This window comes from Lissotriton helveticus, chromosome 1_2 (genome assembly GCF_964261635.1).
Source record: "Lissotriton helveticus chromosome 1_2, aLisHel1.1, whole genome shotgun sequence".
NCBI classification, from domain to species: Eukaryota; Metazoa; Chordata; class Amphibia; order Caudata; family Salamandridae; genus Lissotriton; species Lissotriton helveticus.
Genome location: NC_136058.1, coordinates 364,804,922 through 364,827,729, shown reverse-complemented (window position 1 = coordinate 364,827,729; position 22,808 = coordinate 364,804,922). Strand labels below are relative to the sequence as shown.

Here is a 22,808-nt window from a genome sequence, read left to right as displayed (position 1 = left end):
GTTCTGTGCGCCCTATCGAGTAGGAGGGTCGAGTCCAATGGGCGCCCCAGTACATGGTTGAAAAGTTCCCGGGCATAGCGGAACACGTCCTGGGTAGCCTCTGATACGGCTACATTGCGAATGCGGATGTCATGTCGTCTCGAGCGGTTCTCCAAATCCTCCATGTGGAGCTGAAGATCCACCTGCTGGTCGTGTAGGCGGATGATTTCTTGTTGCAGCGCCGCCAGTTCAGTGTCCTTGTTGTCGCTTTTGGTTTCAAGGTCCGCCACCCTTTTACCTAGACCATCCACATCCCGCCGGACTTCTTTGATTTCGCTAGTGAATTCAGTTTTGAAAGTGTGGATGTCGCAGGGACGTAAAGAGGGACTCCAAAAACGCTTTTGTGATGGGTTCGGACCCGCCGTCTGCACTTTGCTCTATTTTCCTCGGGCCTGGAGTCGCGGTGTCCTTCTGTGGCGAGGTCTAGGCCTTTCCCCCCGCCGCTCCTGCAGGGCGATTCCAGACCGTCGCGGCGTCCGCGCTGCTACCCTGCCGCTTCTGTCGCAGCTGGCACTGTGTTCACTCCCGCTCGCTGCTGGGACCCTCCGTCCGTCCTCTCCCCACTGGCGTCGCAAGTACTGGGGCGGTCGGGCGCTCCCTTACTCTCACAAGATGGCTCCTCCAGGCCTCTACACCACCGCCGCCTCAGTCCCCGCAGCGTCCTCCTCACCGTGCTACAGCCCACGGGTCAGCTGGCCTCCTCTCCCGCTCCGTCCCTCACTTCATTGGGCTACCAGCACTGTCCACTCCTCAGCTGTGGCCCTCGATACCGGCCAGCACCACTCAAAGGTCTAGACACACCACGGGGACTCCTTACTGCCCTCGGGCGATGCAGCCAGGGCTCACTCCGCACTCCCGGTCCGCCTCAGCAATCACACCCGGGTCCTTCTGTTGAAGGGCGCCTCTTCTGCTTCACTCATCGGCCGCCACTCACTGGCCGAGTTACCAGCAGCTTCCGCCTCACCTCGGGCCTTGATTCCGGCTCCTGGGATCCCCTCGCGGCTCCGCAGCTCTGCCGCTCCTCTCAGCTGCCCTGGGGTCTCGTCACACTCCTCCCCAGCGGTGCCCACAGCTTCGGTGTCTCCTCGCCGCCGGCGCCAGTCAGGGTACACAGCCGCAGTCCTGCACCATCCGCGCCCGGGTTCCGCCGCACGGCCCCTCACTCCGGCTCGGGGAGGGCCTCGCCGCAGGCCCGGTGAGGGATGGGCGCTCCGCAGCTCACGAGCGCCAGGCAGCCGGGCGGATGCGGGTCTCCCCTCGCGACACGGTCTCTGGCCCCGCTCTTCTTCTACCGCAGTCCCGGCCACTCATGGAACCGGCAAGGAAAGCTCCGGAGCGCCGGAACCGGTGCTCTAGTAAGGCCGTCGGCGGGAGCAGCGAAGTTACAGGTCTGCTCTCGCCGCCATCTTGGCCACGCCCCCCGTCATCGTGGCCACGCCCCCTAGTACCATTTTAAATGGAAATTTGAATTTATCAGAACTCAAGAGTGACCTCGCTCAATCCCATTGCTTTATTTTACAGTGACTTGAGTGAAACGTTCCATAGGACTCTAGTTTTCAACTGTTCTGTTTCTTTTTATATATTTCTTGATCAAAAATCATTTGCGCCTTTGGTTGTCTGGAAAACTGCATTGGAATTTCAATCCAGTTTACCACCCCTTAAGGGTATTTTACATGCTTCATCATGCCTCAATAAGGCTTGGAATAAAATGACCACATCAGTTCTCCCTGATGGAACTCCTTAGTCTCCTTTTGGAGTACAGCACCCCTGATAACTTGAATGTCAAGTTTACAATTTCCAGGGGTCTCTGGGCACACCCACAGCCAGGACACCTTCAGTAGAATGACTAAGAAGTGCAAAAAACAAAGCAAAAGATCTTCTCCATCGATGCACCAATGATCTGGAATTATATCCCTCAGCATATTGCTAACCCAGCTCCAATTTAGGAAACCGCTGAATGCTGACCTCTTTAAAGTTCACCATACCATGATGTTATAACAGTCCATTAAGCACATACCCCTTTTCACACACATGTACTGTGTCTTTAACCCAGTACAGCTCTTCAATCCCTTTGTGTTTGGTTCACACTATATAAATACCACATACCTATGAATAGAATAAATTACTTGCCCGGAATAAATGTTAACATTGGAGCAAAGATATATAGTTTGTAGAAATTGGGCCAAGCTTTCTCCCCCAGTCAATAATATGCATTTCCACTTATTATATTTTAAAAATATTTGAACCTATTTATCAATGCAATTATTTATGTCTCTGTTGATGTTGCATCAGTAAATGTGCTTCATGCAAAATCGCTCTAACAACGCCACAGAATTAATAGTCAATGTATCGTATCAATGTTATGTCACGCCATATGCAAATTGGGGGGGGGGGTGCTCTACCATTCCATTTCTGCTCAGGCCCAAAAAGGTCCCAGCAACGGCCCGGAGTCATTTAGCTGACATTGCTCCTACACACCACCTGCTGTCGCTTCTAAAACCCGGCAGGAGTCACCGCTGACTCAGCCTTGGTCCCGAGCCAGCGCCCGTCTGGCCTACATTGTTTACAGGCGATGCTCGGCTCGAACGGATCGTCGTTTGTGTACCTCGCAGTAGCACGTGCGCACCGCGCAACCAATCAGCACCTCGGAATTCTGTGCGGCGGTTGAGGATTGGCTTCAGAGACAAGGGATTTCCCAATCCTAGTTCATGTTACCCACTACGGGTCCCTCCCACTTCTATTCGGCTGAATGTATTCAGGCTTGGGATTGGCTGTCATGTGATCCGGAAGTACTGGAGCTGGGGACAAATGTCGTTTGTGAAAAGATCGATAACCGGCAATCGACGTTAACCTGTAGTAACCGACGGACCGTGTAAGTAGCAGATAGGTGGCCCCCTTACCACCAGCATTACTCCCAGCACGTCACACTCCGTTGTCCCTGGCGCTGCACCATCTCCAGAACGGTATGCAGCGAGCACCTGCGCTGCACTGCAGCTGGTACCACACTTCACCCACCGAGGTGCCTCTAGATCCAGAAATGCTTCGAAGTCGAACACTACCACATTACTAATGCTACGTCCAGAAGTAGAAAGTACTGGGCCGAGAATTGCATCTAAATTGACACCTTTTAGCTTTGCACTTAATATTGCATTTATTAGAGCACCAGCTGTGCAGACACTGAGGCCTCGTCATTGCACCTGCATGCTTCTCTTGCAGCTACCGCGGCAGCATGCATGCATCTAACGCTGCAGCTCACTCCAAGCATTGCCTCTAGCACTAGACCAGTCGAGCATTGCACTTGTCACTGCACCAAACATTGGACCAGTGTGTTCAGTGCAACTGACAACAATAATGTGCCATCACTGCATCTTACACTAAACATTTCATTATACAATCTACAAGTACTGCACCACAATACACCCACTTGCAGTGTACCTTGCAGCCAGCTGTGTCCCTGCTCGGCATCCACTACAGAAAACGTATTTTGTTTAGAAGTGCATCAACATTGCCTCTGGTCTGAAGCTTTGCACCCGCAGTGCTCCGAGGCCTGCAGTAAACACGTCCCTTGATACTGTACCAACACTGCATCTAGACGGCACCACTGTTGCATTTAGCACCAGACTGCAGCCCCAGTAAAGCATTCGGTGCGAGTTCTTGTGTGTTTATTCCAGAAACATGAATACTCTAGTTATATGTGAAGGAAATGTTAGTTACCCCCATGTCACTCGACTGCCAGGGATTATATGTTCATGTTGCAAACCTCTAAATTGTCTGCCTTCTGTTGAATGTTTAAAATGTGGAATGTATCACCTTGAGTTTTAGGAGCCAAAATCAAGATGATGCATTTAGGCCACACATCTCTCTTCTCCCTTTATCAGTGGAAGCTAAACTTCTCTGCTTGCCGTGCTCACGCACCCTCCCCTTCTCTCGGTTTACTTTAAAATTGATACCTGCGGAACAGACCAGACTTAGCCCGGGTCATGGACAGCCATTCATCCTTTTGCTATGGCATTGTTATAAATGAGGAAGAAGCAGGAAATTCGGTAAGTGAAGTTTATTCTTCTGAAAGGTAACTCCACCCGTCATGAACGTCTGGTCTCCGTGAAGCCGGTGGTTACAATGGCTAACGGAAAGACTCAGGCGTTCATGCACGAGGGAAGTAGTTTGAACCACAACATAGTATGCACGGGCCGTGGCTCGTGGGTATACATTTTAATAGGAAACAATACTAGTCCCAGGCTTTGGCTCGTGATATAGACGCGAGTCAAACTCACGAGCCAAACCCACGTCAAAGTGGTAACGCGAGCTAAGCTCAGCATTACATCACCTTCCCCCTTACAACAAAATAAAAGAGAAAACACAGGAAATTAATATGTGCTAAATACAAGTAGACAAAAGTCTAGAATTTAATGAATTCGTTATACCTCTCAGGAGCCCTGATGTGCCTGCCGAAAGAAGAAACTTTCATGTGAATAGGGGTATCTTGGTTAATGACAACGTTTGGAGGATCCAGTGAACCCTTCTCAGGAAGCTGCTCCGAAGAATGAGGGTTTTGTGAGTAAGAATGGTTAGGGACACCAGAAACAGAAGGCGCATCCATCCAAAAACTCCAATCCAAATTACCAGATTTATCATTATACTTCCTGTTTTTGATAATTTCTGCTTGGTGATCAGAGACTTTCACTAACTGGCGTTTGTTCCACCAACCCTTTTTTCCCAGAAAGGCTGCTCCTTTACTCACTTTAATTACCTGAACAGGTGCAAAAAATTTTGAACGTCCTTTAATTACTCTACCTGGGTTCTTGATTAAAACCCAGTCACCTGCCAGCAGGTCCACCAATTTACCATCAGAGGTGCCATCAAACTGTAACTTCATTTGACACTGTTTTTCTAGAACAGATTTCTTGACAGAATCTATATCAATAGTTTTACCGGCAGAGTCCTGGTGCAACCAGGAAGGAAATAAAACAGAACGATTCTCTCTACCTCTCAGTAATGAAAATGGGGAGACCCCAGTTACGCAATGAGGGGAGGTATTATAGTGCCAAACTTTTTGTTTTATGAACTCATCTACACTGTAACCGCAAGAAATCGCCGTCTGGACACCCTCTTTGATCACTTTATTCCCCCTCTCGACAAGACCATTCGAAGCTGGAGAATAAAGAGAGACTTTGAGTTGTTTAATGTCCAATTTTTCCAAAAATTTGCATATTTTATCCGAGACAAAATGAGTCCCGTTATCTGTGACGATAAACTTGGGAGATCCCTCTAATTCAAACACTTTCTTGAGAAAGGTTATGGTGGAATTTGAATCAGGAGATTTAATAAAATCAAAGTACATCCACTCTGAAAAATAATCCACCAAAAGAATAATGTACTTATTCTCTTGTTGGAGAATGGAATATGGCCCTGAAAAATCTATTCCAACTTTCTCCCAGGGTGAGTTAGGAAAAACCGTCGGATGAAGAGGGACTTTCAATGTGCGCCAATGTTTGTCGGATAATAAACACTCTGGGCAAGAGTCAATCAAATTTTTAACCTGGACATCTATTGAGGGCCACCAATAATGTTGTTTAATGCGCATGGAGGTTTTAGTTGTCCCCAAATGCCCTTGGTGGGCCTTATTAATAATAGACTCTCTCAATTTAAAAGGCGGGACAAATTTCTCACCCCTTCGTACTACGCCGTTCTCAACAGACAGTTCCTCAGAAATTTGAGCAAAACTGCGTAGATCGCCGCTCAAACTTCTAGGTTCAGGCCAGCAACGGGTGGTAAATTCGATAACTTTTAACAACACATTGTCTAAGGTAGTGGCTTCTTTCCAATCCTTCTCGGAAATCACATCACTAATTTCATCCACTGCATCCACAAAGGTTACGCATTCGACATCCTCCACAAGAAAATCCTCCTCATCATCCTTGTCCATAGCCATTCTAGATAGGCAATCAGCCCGAAAATTCTTGCCACCAACAATATGCTTAACAGAAAAGTTGAACTCTTGCAACTTTGAGACTATTCTCATCAGTCGTGCTGACATGGACGCTGAATTGGATTTATTAAAGATGTAAATTAATGGCTTGTGATCCGTGACCAACTCGAATCTCCTACCCCAAATGTACATTTTAAATTTGTGGACCGCCCATGCGCAAGCCAGGGCTTCCCTCTCGATAGTACTATACCTCTGTTCGAATTCTTTAAGTGCCCTAGACGCAAACGCCACAGTTTGTTCCTGACCATCAACCTTCTGTGTAAGTACTGCCCCTAGACCCGAAATACTTGCATCCACAGTGATAACGGAGATGGCATCCTCCCTGAAGGCATGTATGGCTTTTGCAGAAATAATCAACTTCTTGATCTCACAAAAAACCTTGTCTAACTCCTGAGTCCAAACAAAACTAGATCCTTTCCTCAAAAGTTTCCTTAAAGGTTCAACTAGTTGTGAGTATGACTGGACAAACCTTGCATAATATTCTGCTAGTCCAAGGAAGGAACGTAAGGCGTCTTTATCAGGAGGGGGCTTTGCATCCTCAATGGCTCTAATGACTGAAAACTTGGGAGTGATACCTTGGTCAGAAACTGTATGTCCTAGATAATCAATCTTGTTAACTGCAAATTTGCATTTATTTGAGTGAACTGTCATATTTCTAGACATCAAAATTGAAAGCACATTCCTGAGGATAATGTTATGTTCGTCTAATGTTTTGGCAAATATCAAGATATCATCCGGGTATGCCTGTACACCTGTCATTCCTTGGAACATCACATCCATCAGCTTCTGGAAAACGCTTCCAACAGACGCTAAACCAAAAGGGAGGCGAAGGAATTTGAAAGCTCCGAATGGAGTAATAAAAGAAGTAAGTTCTTGGGATTCCTTCGTCAAAGGCACCTGATGGTATGCTGACCTCAGGTCGATCAATGAAAACCATTTAGCGTCGCCTATGTTAGCCAGAAGCTCGTGGATTCTTGGAATTGGGTGACAGTCAATAATAATGTTCTTATTTAATGAGCGTAAATCCGCACATAATCTGATTTCACCTGTCTTTTTACGTGCGACTACAATTGGTGCGACCCATTGTGAAGAATTGATGGGAGAAATGATACCTTGTTTACACAAATCATCCAACATTATTTTTAATTCTGACCTGACGCTCAGTGGAACTGCTCTAACTTTATGTGTTATTGGTTGAGCTCCGGGTATCAGTCTAATCTTGTGTTCAAATCCTTTGACACTCCCTACCATTTCTTTGAACACCGGTTTAAATTCTGATATAATTTCTTGTACCTCTGTATTATGATTATCAACTACAGCAATGGGTAAATCAGTTTTAACAGTAGGTAATTTCCCAACTTTGATGGGATTCTCATCACCGGGGACTAAATAAAGACCCATCCTGGCTAAATCTTTCCAGCCCACGATGTCTTTACCTTTTTCTGCTACATAAATTTTAGTGACGGTCTCCCTCCCCAGACATTGGACCAATCCTTCGAAATATCCAAGCATGTTAATATTCTTCTCACCAAATGCAAGTGGGTTAACATCAGATTCAATCAATTCAATTCTTTTGTCCCATTTTTCATAAAAGGTTGAATCTCTAAGAATAGTATACGGGGAGCCTGAATCTGCCATGACTTGAAGGTGAACATTATCAATAATAGCTGTGCATAGAGGACCCTTAATGGAATCAATATCACCATTAGAATCAAGAGTTACAACAATGTTCTTAAAAGATTCAGAACATGCATCAAAGTCTACCATATTAACATTGGGGGGCTTCTTGGCGAATCTGCAAACCCCTTGAAAGTGTCCAATTTTTTTACAAATAGAACACCGCTTCTTGAGTGCAGGACAATTTGGAGCGTTTCCAATATGGTCTTTTGATCCGCACCTATAACAAAAGAATGTTTTTTTCTTTTGGGTATTTTTACTGTATTGAACTCTGTTTTTATTAGAAATGGCACACAGAGTTTCTTCTTCATCAGAGTCATGACAGTCTATAGCATTGACTCCTTGTTTTGGTTGATCCATCACAACTTTGCTGGTTAGGGTAGAACGTTCAATGCTAAGAGCAAGGTCTATGACTTCGGTTAAAGATGGATTCTTGCACCCCAGAATTCTCTGCTTAATCTTCCTTGAAGCGCAATTAAATACGAACTGGTCTCTAATAAATTTATCAGGGGACGGTTCGAAATTGCAAGTAATTGCTAATACTCTGAGTGCAGCGATGTATTCTTCCACCTTCTCATTCTCCTTTTGTTTTCTGGCATAGAAATTGTGCCTCTCTAGCATAATGTTAGGTTCATCACAAAATTGTTTTTTTAATCTTGCGATGGCTTCAGTGTATACATTCCAAGGATTATCCCCACTCTCATCTTGTACAATGGGGGGTGCTATAGGAACAATACTTTTGAAGATTCGTTGGCCAGCTTGTCCCAAACAACCAAAGAGAATAGCGAATTTTCTTTTGTCAGAATAATCAGCGGCATCAATAGCAACTAAATGGTTCTCAAACAACCCGAACCACTCAGACCAAATTATGTTTGGAGTGCCTGGTTTGTCCAGGAAAGGTGGGGGTTGGGTAATCTGATGCCATTGGTTATTAGCCATTTTCAAAGTCAATGCAGAAGTAAAAGGTTAATAAATATTAAAATCACAATCAATACTACCAAAGTATTCAGCTTTAAAATGAGTATATGTGATTTAAATAAGGAGTTTAAGTTTCTAAACTCATCAATAACGTTGTAAATATGCTAATTCTATAACATTGTAAATATGCTAATTTAAAATGAAAAGCGTGCGTATCGCTGCAGTGATACGCTGAAATGACATATAATGGTTAACTGTAGTTCCAACTATGACACGCAATGGTTACATTTAGGTCCATTAATAACGTGCGTATCGTTGAAGATGACACGCATAAGTGTTTAAAAGCAATTGTTTAAATAACAAAAGCGTTGTAAGTCGAAAGCGTGCGTGTCGCTGGAGTGACACGCAATGTTTTCAATTACAACGTGCGTATCGTTGGGGTTTTGCTTAATCCAAGGAATATTTTCAAATAAAACAGTACCTTGTCATCGTGTCTTGTAAACAGTCTTCACACGATACCTCAATAAAGTTGCACGAAGGAATATCCAATGAGGTTGGTCGTGTTGAAGGGGATTGAAACCGCCCAATAAGAGTTGCTGGTAGAAGACGTTTAGGAAAGCAACTCCGCTGATTGGGAAAGTGATAGCTTCATCCGACCAATGAGATTTTTACCAATTGACGAGGTGCTGAATCGGGGAAAAAGATCAGCGTGGGTGGGGTGGAGTCTCCCGATCGTCGCCAAAATATGTTATAAATGAGGAAGAAGCAGGAAATTCGGTAAGTGAAGTTTATTCTTCTGAAAGGTAACTCCACCCGTCATGAACGTCTGGTCTCCGTGAAGCCGGTGGTTACAATGGCTAACGGAAAGACTCAGGCGTTCATGCACGAGGGAAGTAGTTTGAACCACAACATAGTATGCACGGGCCGTGGCTCGTGGGTATACATTTTAATAGGAAACAATACTAGTCCCAGGCTTTGGCTCGTGATATAGACGCGAGTCAAACTCACGAGCCAAACCCACGTCAAAGTGGTAACGCGAGCTAAGCTCAGCATTACAGGCATCTCACACGGGGCTCCGTGTAAGAGGAGAACCATTGTGGCGTGTGATTCTATCTTCATTGTTTACATTGGTGAATCGCTGCAGATAATGGAATAAACTGGGATCATACGGGGTCACTTTCTTATTAGCGACGCTAGTTAAACTTTTTCTTTCTTAAATGACTTGATATAAGGCTATTATGTCCTTGCTTCTCTTTTTTTCGTTACATTTGTCCGATGTAGCCACATTTCATGATGCAGCACGAGGTTTCTTTCAAAGCATGCATGAACAGCATATGAGCATGTTGTTACACGCTTACGATTTCATATTTGCCGAAATTCTGTGACCCAAAAGAGGTATGCCTTTTCAGGTTTTGCTTCAATGACTTACTGGTACTTGCATTGCCATGAGCCCGTTTCCCTCTCTTAATGAAGGGAGGCGGAGGAGGGGACGATAAGGTAATGCAATTACTTACTAGCATAATAATTAGCAGAGTGGTGACATAAACATGACCTTTCTCACAGCAGTGATTTCAGTGTGTCTTACATTATGTTCTTCAGGACGGAGCTGCCCTGTCTGGAGATGTGATGCAAAGTGTGGTGGGTGACAGTAGTTGTTCTACCCACCCACCAGTTCCAACAAGCTTTAAAATATAAGGCCTTGGCAGTTTAGTTCAATGGTTACACCTCTATGTTTTCTGGAAGCATGCACCACAAACAAAATTGGTATCTCCCGCCTAGATCTTTTTGTTGGCTTGGAGGTATTTGGCACAAGGCATCATCTGGGACTGGACCAAATACTACAGAGGTTAGATGGAGGAAATAAATTATGCACAAATTGCTGGGGAGGAAAAAATGCCTGTGTTATTGGAAAGCGCCAGATGAGCTTTGACATCTTCGTTTGCTATAGTGCAGTTTTATGGAGGCAAGAGCATTCATCTGCGTCCTGTAGGACGGTGGTTCAAGATTTAGTTATATATGATTTTGAATGTATTTTTAATGCACTTTTGTAACTGTGGCCGTATCACGTTATGTGAAACAGCTATTCATTTAACAATGTTGCCAATTGTTTTAAAATTATTACTGTACACTCTATATTTAATGTAAATTGTTTTTTTTATATATACAAATATCGTTCATTATTATAGTTCATATGGACTGACTTAATAACTTAAACCTTTTCAATAGGTCCAATCGAAGTGTATTTGCTGTTTCAAAGGAGATCCATTCATTATGGTGTTGTGTGTGTGCTGGGAGGAGGGAAGGTTCACTCTTTCTGACATTCTTTGTATTTAAAGTATTAGATGAGGTTCGAATATATATCTTCTGTAAAGTAAATGGAAGAGACCGTGAATGTTGACCCAGAGCAATCGGCATACCAAACTTTTATTTACAGTAGCACATCACCCACCTCTCCTCCAAGTTTTGATGCTTCACATCTTCAGCAGTAACACAACTAACTACACTAGAATTCATTGTGACTAGGGCTCCCGGTTTTATGGTGTGTGTATATATATATATATATATATATATATATATATATATATATATATATATTTACAATTTCGTCTGTATTTATCCATATTTATTTTTAGCTAATTTTATTTGTACATATTCATAATTATGCTGTGCTTAGTGTAAAAAATGAAGCTGCAATGCGCATATTTCAACGTTTATTTAACCGAAAAATGTTTACTCATTTTTGAATGTCCAATGAGTTATAGCCATTTACAATACAATGCAGTCATCTGCAATCATTTGCATTGTAGAACAGCTTAAGCAGCTAAACTAGGGTCACAAGGAAACCTTTTTTTTTTTTTAAACTAGGCTATGTGTCAGTCAGCTGTTGACCAGCACGCATGATTAACAGTAGTGAGAATCGTCCAAAAGAAAACCTATTTTCAGTATTTTTAAATATTTGAAAATAAATCCAATCAGTTTTTTCTGTCTGTATTTATCTGTAAACACCAGTAAAAACGGAAAACTGGGAGCCTTAATTAAGACATTCCTGTAGTTTCTGATGAACCCGGAATATGCCTTGAGAGCATATCCAATCACTCTGAAGGCTCTCAGCTGGAAAGTATCTCACTACTTGAGTTGTGTTTTACTCTTTTACAGATTTACAGAGCAGGATGTCGGGGATTGGCAGCAAGCGGTCCAGCAGTGATGGGGGCACCTCTGGTCCCCCCGAAAAGAAAGCAGCGGTCGAGGACTCTGGTACCAAAGTGGAGACTATCAAACTTGGTGGAGTCTCATCCACGGTATGTGCATTCTTGGACTTGACTTCCTAAATCCAATGTTTTCAATCTGTCTTTGTTTCTCCAGTGTGCACGTCATCGCAGAGTCCCACTATTGTTTTTGTGGGGTCTTGTTTCCAGATTTCCCCCTAACAAGTTCGAACAGTTTAAGCTGTTTTCACATAACGTTCTTGTATAATTGAGTAGAAGTGCACAAATCCCACAGCTCCTGTTATACATTTTCTCCATTTCCTTTTTCTAGAGCCGTGGTGCTCCTAGTATGGCCCGGCAGACCTTCCTAGGCGGCCCACAGACCTTTGTCTGAATGCAGAGTGCATTCGCAGACACTTGAAGTTACTCAGCATGTTATTGGCGGCGTAGGGTTTATGATCTAAGTTAAAGTATTGCTATTATGGCATTAATCAGGGATCGAGGGTGTAGAAAATAAATAAAATGTGCTGATCCCGCAACAAAGTTCCAGTCTTATGATTAGGGTTCCCAGCTCATTATTTTGATGTCCCAGATGGACAAAAATAAGCAGTCCCCTAAAGATATATTTTCGGCACTTATTTGTGCATACTTGGAACACCACATTTAAATAGAAAGCGCGTTTAGTTGTGTTTTAGGGCTGCCAGAATGATCCATGACTGATAATTAAAGGGAACAAAGATAGAAAAGCCACATTACAAATGAATACATACTTTTTATTTATAACCCTATTTAGGGTTCCATTACGATGCCACCCGCCATCGCAAGGGAGCGACCTCCGAAGTTGCGGCAGACCCGCCATGTGTATTAGGATGCGCCCCCCACACTGGCGGGAACCTCCTGTGCCTTTTACTTTGTGGGTGGATCTGTTGGCTGCAGACCCACTCGCAATGTAAAAGGACTGTGCACAGCATTGCCATGCACTACATGGCAGGCACCACGTGGTGCCTGCCACGTAATGCATTGCAATGTGGGGGGGTACCATGGGTACCCCCCAGGTGCACCCCCACTCCTCCAACACTCTGGGGGCCCTCAACAGGGCCCCAAAAGCAAGAACTGCATGCCTTTCCATGGCGGCAACATAATATGGATGGCGGTGTCTTGCAGACACCGACACCATATTATACCCCTTTTCCGCCCGGTCGACGAGTCGGCTGGCGGAAAAGTGCTGGACGGTCTTTCCGTCCGCCGTGGACCCCCCAGCCATAGTCATATGGCTGGGGTCAATCACGCATGGATGGCGGGAGGATCGCCCCCGCCGGGCCATCGGTGGCTACCGCTGGCTTGGCAGGGGTGTTCCGCCCACCATCCCTGGGTCCTTAAGTGTCAAGACCAGGTCTTTGCAGACTCTTTAGACACATGGCTGGCATTTCTCTTATGGCATCCCTATTTTATAATCCTTTTCATGTAATACATTCGCACACTAAAGCAGTAAATTTAAAATATAAATATAAGGCAGAGTGTGGGTCCCAGGGGGTACTGGAACCACAAAAGCATGAGTAACCAGTTTACAAAGGTATGTAAATATACAAATGGTCGCTAAAGACTTGTGAACAACTCGGGCATGCTGGAGATAAGACTGCAGACACCGCCCAGCGGAGCCCACAGCAGCTCGAGCTGTGCCAGCCCGGGTTGAGACACACAATGGGGTGGGGTTGTGGGGGTGGTGTGGGGCTGAAGCCGAAGCCCTTTACGCACCTGCTACCCAGGTTATTATAACCTATATGGATCTTAAAATACATAGGAGGGGAGTTACAGCCCCAGTAAGTGTAAAAAAAACAAACCATGAACTGCCTCAAATACTGTGTGTTTGTAAGTGAGTGTGTGCGTATACATAATTGTATGTCTATGAAAGTGTGTGTGTGTGTGTGTGTGTACATGAGCGTTTTGCCCATTGCCCACCATGGTGCAATAAATAATTCTGAATGTATCAAAGTCAAAGTAGGCACAGAAAAGAGAGGAACCAATGCATGTGAATACATGCAACATTACGTTACAGTACAGACTTAACCAACCCTCTTGTGTCCTCCTTGTAGCATTATAGTTACATCTGCTTTTGAAATACAGCACTGCCAAGAAATTTTTTGAATATGTGGTGATTTTTTTTACTCTAGTAGGACCCCCTCCACCGCCCCACCTAACTCCGCCTCCACCTAACTCCGCCCCCACCTGCCGGCCCATCGGTGCGGCCCTCGGCCACAAACCAGACTATATTTTTGGCCCCAGAGTTAAAGTTTGTGAGTGCCCATGTTCTAGAGTAACCAATATCCGCTCCTGGTTTTCTATTTTCATCAGTCACCTGTGTGCTACAGGTTCTATTAAAGGAGGCCTCAACTCCGGGTGTTTCCTTTGCTCCTGTCTCGCTGGGCTATAGAATAGTGTAGAGGGACCTGATGTTTTCTCTTCTCCTAGACCTGTAATTTGGCTTTAGGGTAGTGTTCAAGTATCCTTTAGATCTTGTGCTTCCCTTTCCCAGTATGGAGGTACAAAAGCCTCGCCAGGCCGGCTGACAAGGGCGTCACCATTTCTAACCAGTCTTGTGCTTTCTCCTAGACAGACTGGACTGTCCGCAGTAGGTGCTCTGTTATTGTGATGATCTTCACCCAAAGTGTACCTCCTCCATAGTAGAGGATGACTATAGATCCCTCGTGCCAGGCGCTAGGGTAACTGATGATTTGTGGCAGCTTCTCAAGGACTTGCTGGTCATTGCTCAGATTGAAGAAGGACACACAACAGTCCAGACAAAGTCAGACAGAGTCAAAATGGCACATCTTCATGCAAGGACTCTCACCCCTGCATGCAGCATCTGTCTCTTCTACTGAGTTAATTGTGTTACATTTGAAAGTTAACTATCGATGTATGTTTCTTAACCCTTTTTATTTAAAATATCACAATGATCTGAATACTAGTATTAGTGCTAGTTACAAGGAGGTGTGAGGAGAAGAGGAATTCAAGTAAAACTCCTGTGAGTAGGTTTAGGGGTGTTACTGAAGATTACCATAGCAGTGGCTATGTGGAGCTGGAGCATGGCAGGCCTAGCCGATTCTAACCTTCTCAAAGTACTGTTGGCAGAGTGGTCGGAAGTAAGTACTAAGACATGGAAGCGTTTCTTCAGGGTGCCTTCTCAGCTTTTATTGAAAGCATATAAGAGCCATTCTACATTCAGCGGCCATACCAATGTCAGGAACCTGAAAGTTAGAGCACATATCGCCTGCAACACAGAATTAAATTCAAGCTGGCATACATTATTTTAGGTACAACAACGAGAGCAGTGTTCCCTCAATGGCCACAGTATTACAATGTCAGTATATATCCCATTCCTGATATAATGCAGGTGACAAATACAAAATAGTCTTGTTTATTTTCTTCAAAAAATGTAGAATTTTTTATTTTCTATTTATCATTGCTTATTTATTTTTATCTTTTTTCATAATTACTTAGTTCATAAAAGACATTTTGACAAATGTAAATTTCATAAATAATTTCATGGTTCATACAAAAAGGATAACAGATAATAAAGTAAATACGACAATAACTATATACACAAAAACAATTCACCCAAATCCTCATGCCCCTGGTAACTCCCAATCTGTCACAGCAGTCACACACAATCATACCCTCACTACATTCATAACCACAACGTCTGAAAAAAGAGAACTGAGTCTGGATTGGCAGAAACGTCCTGCCAATTTGCAGGTCTCAGGACACTTCTATGAGACCCCGCACTTGGTCGACGCGCGTTTCGGCGGCACAAGGCCACCTTCTTCAGGACCTCTTCCAGACAACCAAACCCATGTATGCAGGGGTCGATTAAAACCAGTTTACTAATCCTGGCCCGTGCAGGAAGATGTCAAAAAAGTGATGAACCATGTGTAATTGTAGATCAAGGCGATTCAACTTTAATTCCCCAAACATGAAGGAAACGCGACTTTCGTTTGTGCTGGATAGATCTTTACTGAAGGAGCGTATCGAGGGTATTTGCCGATTCAGTACATGGTATGTCCTTCAGCTGAAACGAGATATATCCAAACAAGAAGGAGAAACGAATTTCATTTGTACTCGGTTGATTTTTACCGAGGGAACGTATCGTAGGTATTTGCCGATTCAGTACATGGTATGTCCCTCAACTTTTTTATTTAGTGAGATAGAGGCATCTTGTTCTTCCATTCGATACTCCTTACTCTCTTTGTTTTCAGATTAATATTCAAGGTAATGCGTTCTCGTGTTCAAATTACTTCGGTGTTACACGGATCGCGGGCCGACGTCCTCTCCAGCTAAATGGTACGATATATTATTTTAGGGCCATACATAATAATCACCTTGAATATCTCCGCATCTCTCAAAATCTCAGGTATTAAAAAAGAACTTAAAAAGTATTGACAAGCTAAGACGGGAAACCAAAATATTTAAAATTTCCAAAATTGCCAAATAGACTTCCTCTGGAACTGTCTTTCTGACACCCGCTGCTATTAGATCTGAGGTGATCAAGAAATCAAATTCCCCAAAGAACTTGAAACTTATCTGTTTAATATCTCTCTGATCAATTCTCCATAGCTTACCCCGGGTCTACACTTTACTTTTTTACCTCCCTTCTTCTGCCTTAGACCCCCTTGAAATCCCTGCACTCTTACTGAATTACATTTCTCTCTTCTAGCAAGTCACCACTGTCTCTGTTTTGCTAAATTCTGTACAGCAATCTGTACAACACCTCTTCCCTAACTTTGCTTGTCTGCCTCGCAGTGCTCCCGGCCTTCATACTGTTTCCTGTCTCTTGCTCATTTGATTGTAGCACATTTCTCCTCCTTTTACCCCTCTCGACTCTAGTTGTGACTCACAGTTTTTTAGTTTGAACAAAGAAACTTTATTTTGAAAAAGATACAACCAAGTATAAACAATTTAGATATAGTAACAGAGATTCAATCAAAGTAGTTGCACATGGAAAGAAAAAGAATAATATAACTATGGAAAGAAAAAGGAGGGAAGAGGAAAGGGTATAACAGTAATTATGATAACATGTGCGATATAAGAGTAGGAGGGCTTAACACAATATAGACTCAACACTTTATAGAATAATAGCTGTAATATAGTATTAAAGGAAAAGGAGAAATGGATTATATAGATAGATAAATAAATTTATACATAAACGATCAATAAAAAAATAAATAAAAATAAAAAAACAATTCATGGTGGTTTGGGAACTTCTTCCACTAAGGGATGATGTAGACCAGATTTTTGTGCTGATATATCTATGAAAGTGGTTACAGGGGACCATAAAAGTTGTCTTTTCAGGAGTAAAGATAAAGGGGAAACATATGCACGATCAAGTTGATGATTATATGAATATAGCAAACACTATACCACCAAGCTAGAAAAGAACGCTATATAGCTTGTTTCCAATTCTTTGTTATTTGGTGGAGTGTCTCACAGTTTTAATATGACAAAATCTCCCCCATTCTCCTCTTGCACACAGCCCTTACTTCCAGTTTTCCTCCAACTATAGCCAATTCTTTCTCTTGTGTCCTCCACTACCGCTCTCTCTCTCTCTCTCTCTCTCTCACGTTCCCACTCCTGTGTCCCACCTCTCTCTCGTCACACTCGTCTAATCTGCAGTTCCGTTGTCTTCCCCTGTCAGGGATCCATTTGCCTCCGCACAGAAGAGCAGCCTGCCTGTTATCACATTAAATGAGTGTTCATTGGCAGTGGTGGTGTGGAGTCTAGAAGTGGGAAAACAATTTAGGATCATCTGAGCATGAATTGTTTGAGTGAGAATGGATGGTTGGTGTTGTTAAAGGCACCAGTAAGGTGTTTGACGAGAACAGTAAATTTACAGGAGTGTAATACTGTTTCTAAAACCACCTGAAACGCGATGGGGAGGGGCATGAGGATATTCTCATCGTATATTGACTACTTGTAGGAATTTAGATAAGGGCCATGCCCCCTCAACCCATCTCATTTAGTCCGATCAGATTTAAAGCTCTTTCTTTAATTGGGTTTAATACTTCAGATGAACAGGATTGACATTGAAAGCTTAGGGGCTTGTCAAACTGCATTACTCTGATGATGTGTCACCCCTTTTGCTCTGATGGTATGTCACCCCTTTTGCTCTGATGGTATGTCACCCCTTTTGCTCTGATGGTATGTCACCCCTTGTGCGCTGATGGTATGTCACCCCTTGTGCTCTGTTGGTATGTCACCCCTTTTGCTCTGAGGGAATGTTACCCCATTAGCTCTGATGGTATGTCACCCCTTTTGCTCTGATGGTATGTCACCCCTTTTGCTCTGATGGTATGTCACCCCTTTTGCTCTGATGGTATGTCACCCCTTTTGCTCTGATGGTATGTCACCCCTTTTGCTCTGATGGTATGTCACCCCTTGTGCGCTGATGGTATGTCACCCCTTGTGCTCTGTTGGTATGTCACCCCTTTTGCTCTGAGGGAATGTTACCCCATTAGCTCTGATGATATGTCACCCCTTTTGCTCTGATGGTATGTCACCCCTTTTGCTCTGATGGTATGTCACCCCTTTTGCTCTGATGGTATGTCACCCCTTTTGCTCTGATGGTATGTCACCCCTTTTGCTCTGATGGTATGTCACCCCTTGTGCTCTGATGGTATGTCACCCCTTGTGCGCTGATGGTATGTCACCCCTTGTGCTCTGTTGGTATGTCACCCCTTTTGCTCTGAGGGAATGTTACCCCATTAGCTCTGATGATATGTCACCCCTTTTGCTCTGATGGTATGTCACCCCTTTTGCTCTGATGGTATGTCACCCCTTTTGCTCTGATGGTATGTCACCCCTTGTGCGCTGATGGTATGTCACCCCTTGTGCGCTGATGGTATGTCACCCCTTGTGCGCTGATGGTATGTCACCCCTTGTGCGCTGATGGTATGTCACCCCTTGTGCTCTGTTGGTATGTCACCCCTTTTGCTCTGAGGGAATGTTACCCCATTAGCTCTGATGATATGTCACCCCTTGTGCTCTGATGGTATGTCACTCCTTTAGCTCTGTTGGTATGTCACCCCTTGTGCGCTGATGGTATGTCACCCCTTGTGCTCTGTTGGTATGTCACCCCTTTTGCTCTGAGGGAATGTTACCCCATTAGCTCTGATGATATGTCACCCCTTTTGCTCTGATGGTATGTCACCCCTTTTGCTCTGATGGTATGTCACCCCTTTTGCTCTGATGGTATGTCACCCCTTTTGCTCTGATGGTATGTCACCCCTTTTGCTCTGATGGTATGTCACCCCTTTTGCTCTGATGGTATGTCACCCCTTTTGCTCTGATGGTATGTCACCCCTTTTGCTCTGATGGTATGTCACCCCTTTTGCTCTGATGGTATGTCACCCCTTTTGCTCTGATGGTATGTCACCCCTTGTGCTCTGATGGTATGTCACTCCTTTAGCTCTGTTGGTATGTCACCCCTTGTGCGCTGATGGTATGTCACCCCTTGTGCTCTGTTGGTATGTCACCCCTTTTGCTCTGAGGGAATGTTACCCCATTAGCTCTGATGATATGTCACCCCTTGTGCTCTGATGGTATGTCACTCCTTTAGCTCTGTTGGTATGTCACCCCTTGTGCGCTGATGGTATGTCACCCCTTGTGCTCTGTTGGTATGTCACCCCTTTTGCTCTGAGGGAATGTTACCCCATTAGCTCTGATGATATGTCACCCCTTTTGCTCTGATGATATGTCACCCCTTTTGCTCTGATGGTATGTCACCCCTTTTGCTCTGATGGTATGTCACCCCTTTTGCTCTGATGGTATGTCACCCCTTTTGCTCTGATGGTATGTCACCCCTTTTGCTCTGATGACATGTCACCCCTTGTGCTCTGATGGTATGTCACCCCTTGTGCTCTGATGGTATGTCACTCCTTTAGCTCTGTTGGTATGTCACCCCTTGTGCGCTGATGGTATGTCACCCCTTGTGCGCTGATGGTATGTCACCCCTTGTGCTCTGTTGGTATGTCACCCCTTTTGCTCTGAGGGAATGTTACCCCATTAGCTCTGATGATATGTCACCCCTTGTGCTCTGATGGTATGTCACTCCTTTAGCTCTGTTGGTATGTCACCCCTTGTGCGCTGATGGTATGTCACCCCTTGTGCTCTGTTGGTATGTCACCCCTTTTGCTCTGAGGGAATGTTACCCCATTAGCTCTGATGATATGTCACCCCTTTTGCTCTGATGATATGTCACCCCTTTTGCTCTGATGGTATGTCACCCCTTTTGCTCTGATGACATGTCACCCCTTGTGCTCTGATGGTATGTCACCCCTTGTGCTCTGATGGTATGTCACCCCTTGTGCTCTGAGGGAATGTTACCCCTTTTGCTCTGAGGGAATGTTACCCCATTAGCTCTGATGATATGTCACCCCTTGTGCTCTGATGGTATGTCACTCCTTTAGCTCTGTTGGTATGTCACCCCTTGTGCGCTGATGGTATGTCACCCCTTGTGCTCTGTTGGTATGTCACCCCTTTTGCTCTGATGGTATGTCACCCCTTTTGCTCTGATGACATGTCACCCCTTTTGCTCTGATGACATGTCACCCCTTTTGCTCTGATGACATGTCACCCCTTGTGCTCTGATGGTATGTCACCCCTTGTGCTCTGATGGTATGTCACCCCTTGTGCTCTGATGGTATGTCACCCCTTTTGCTCTGAGGGAATGTTACCCCATTAGCTCTGATGATATGTCACCCCTTGTGCTCTGATGGTATGTCACTCCTTTAGCTCTGTTGGTATGTCACCCCTTGTGCGCTGATGGTATGTCACCCCTTGTGCTCTGTTGGTATGTCACCCCTTTTGCTCTGAGGGAATGTTACCCCATTAGCTCTGATGATATGTCACCCCTTTTGCTCTGATGATATGTCACCCCTTTTGCTCTGATGGTATGTCACCCCTTTTGCTCTGATGACATGTCACCCCTTTTGCTCTGATGGTATGTCACCCCTTGTGCTCTGATGGTATGTCACCCCTTTTGCTCTGAGGGAATGTTACCCCATTAGCTCTGATGATATGTCACCCCTTGTGCTCTGATGGTATGTCACTCCTTTAGCTCTGTTGGTATGTCACCCCTTGTGCGCTGATGGTATGTCACCCCTTGTGCTCTGTTGGTATGTCACCCCTTTTGCTCTGAGGGAATGTTACCCCATTAGCTCTGATGATATGTCACCCCTTTTGCTCTGATGGTATGTCACCCCTTTTGCTCTGATGGTATGTCACCCCTTTTGCTCTGATGGTATGTCACCCCTTTTGCTCCGATGGTATGTCACCCCTTGTGCTCTGATGGTATGTCACCCCTTGTGCTCTGATGGTATGTCACCCCTTGTGCTCTGTTGGTATGTCACCCCTTTTGCTCTGATGGTATGTCACCCCTTTTGCTCTGATGATATGTCACCCCTTTTGCTCTGATGGTATGTCACCCCTTGTGCTCTGATGGTATGTCACCCCTTTTGCTCTGATGATATGTCACCCCTTTTGCTCTGATGGTATGTCACCCCTTTTGCTCTGATGACATGTCACCCCTTTTGCTCTGATGGTATGTCACCCCTTGTGCTCTGATGGTATGTCACCTCTGATGGTATGTCACCCCTTGTGCTCTGATGGTATGTCACCTCTGATGGTATGTCACCCCTTGTGCTCTGATGGTATGTCACCTCTGATGATATGTCACCCCTGATGGTATGTCACCCCTTTTGTTCTGAGGAAATGTTACCCCATTAGCTCTGATGATATGTCACCCCTTTTGCTCTGATGATATGTCACCCCTTTTGCTCTGATGGTATGTCACCCCTTTTGCTCTGATGACATGTCACCCCTTGTGCTCTGATGGTATGTCACCCCTTGTGCTCTGATGGTATGTCACCCCTTGTGCTCTGATGGTATGTCACCCCTTGTGCTCTGTTGGTATGTCACCCCTTTTGCTCTGAGGGAATGTTACCCCATTAGCTCTGATGATATGTCACCCCTTGTGCTCTGATGGTATGTCACTCCTTTAGCTCTGTTGGTATGTCACCCCTTGTGCGCTGATGGTATGTCACCCCTTGTGCTCTGTTGGTATGTCACCCCTTTTGCTCTGATGGTATGTCACCCCTTTTGCTCTGATGACATGTCACCCCTTGTGCTCTGATGGTATGTCACCCCTTGTGCTCTGATGGTATGTCACCCCTTGTGCTCTGATGGTATGTCACCCCTTTTGCTCTGAGGGAATGTTACCCCATTAGCTCTGATGATATGTCACCCCTTGTGCTCTGATGGTATGTCACTCCTTTAGCTCTGTTGGTATGTCACCCCTTGTGCGCTGATGGTATGTCACCCCTTGTGCTCTGTTGGTATGTCACCCCTTTTGCTCTGAGGGAATGTTACCCCATTAGCTCTGATGATATGTCACCCCTTTTGCTCTGATGATATGTCACCCCTTTTGCTCTGATGGTATGTCACCCCTTTTGCTCTGATGACATGTCACCCCTTTTGCTCTGATGGTATGTCACCCCTTGTGCTCTGATGGTATGTCACCCCTTTTGCTCTGAGGGAATGTTACCCCATTAGCTCTGATGATATGTCACCCCTTGTGCTCTGATGGTATGTCACTCCTTTAGCTCTGTTGGTATGTCACCCCTTGTGCGCTGATGGTATGTCACCCCTTGTGCGCTGATGGTATGTCACCCCTTTTGCTCTGAGGGAATGTTACCCCATTAGCTCTGATGATATGTCACCCCTTTTGCTCTGATGGTATGTCACCCCTTTTGCTCTGATGGTATGTCACCCCTTTTGCTCTGATGGTATGTCACCCCTTTTGCTCTGATGGTATGTCACCCCTTGTGCTCTGATGGTATGTCACCCCTTGTGCTCTGATGGTATGTCACCCCTTGTGCTCTGTTGGTATGTCACCCCTTTTGCTCTGATGGTATGTCACCCCTTTTGCT

The 22,808-nt window shown here is 44.8% G+C and overlaps 1 protein-coding gene across 2 annotated transcripts in view; it reads left to right on the top strand.

The window, feature by feature from the left end:
- Positions 1 to 2,794: 2,794 nt before the first annotated feature.
- RNF20 (ring finger protein 20) overlaps positions 2,795 to 22,808 on the top strand; it is a 223,437-nt gene continuing 203,423 nt past the window's right edge. The window contains exons 1-2 of one of the 2 annotated variants that reach the window (XM_078672289.1): positions 2,795 to 2,911; positions 11,780 to 11,922. In XM_078672289.1, coding sequence (XP_078528415.1) covers positions 11,794 to 11,922 — 129 coding nt within the window. In that variant the 5' untranslated portion in view covers positions 2,795 to 2,911; positions 11,780 to 11,793. The remainder of the gene's footprint in view (positions 2,912 to 11,779; positions 11,923 to 22,808) is intronic. The other variant, XM_078672296.1, reaches the window with a different exon arrangement.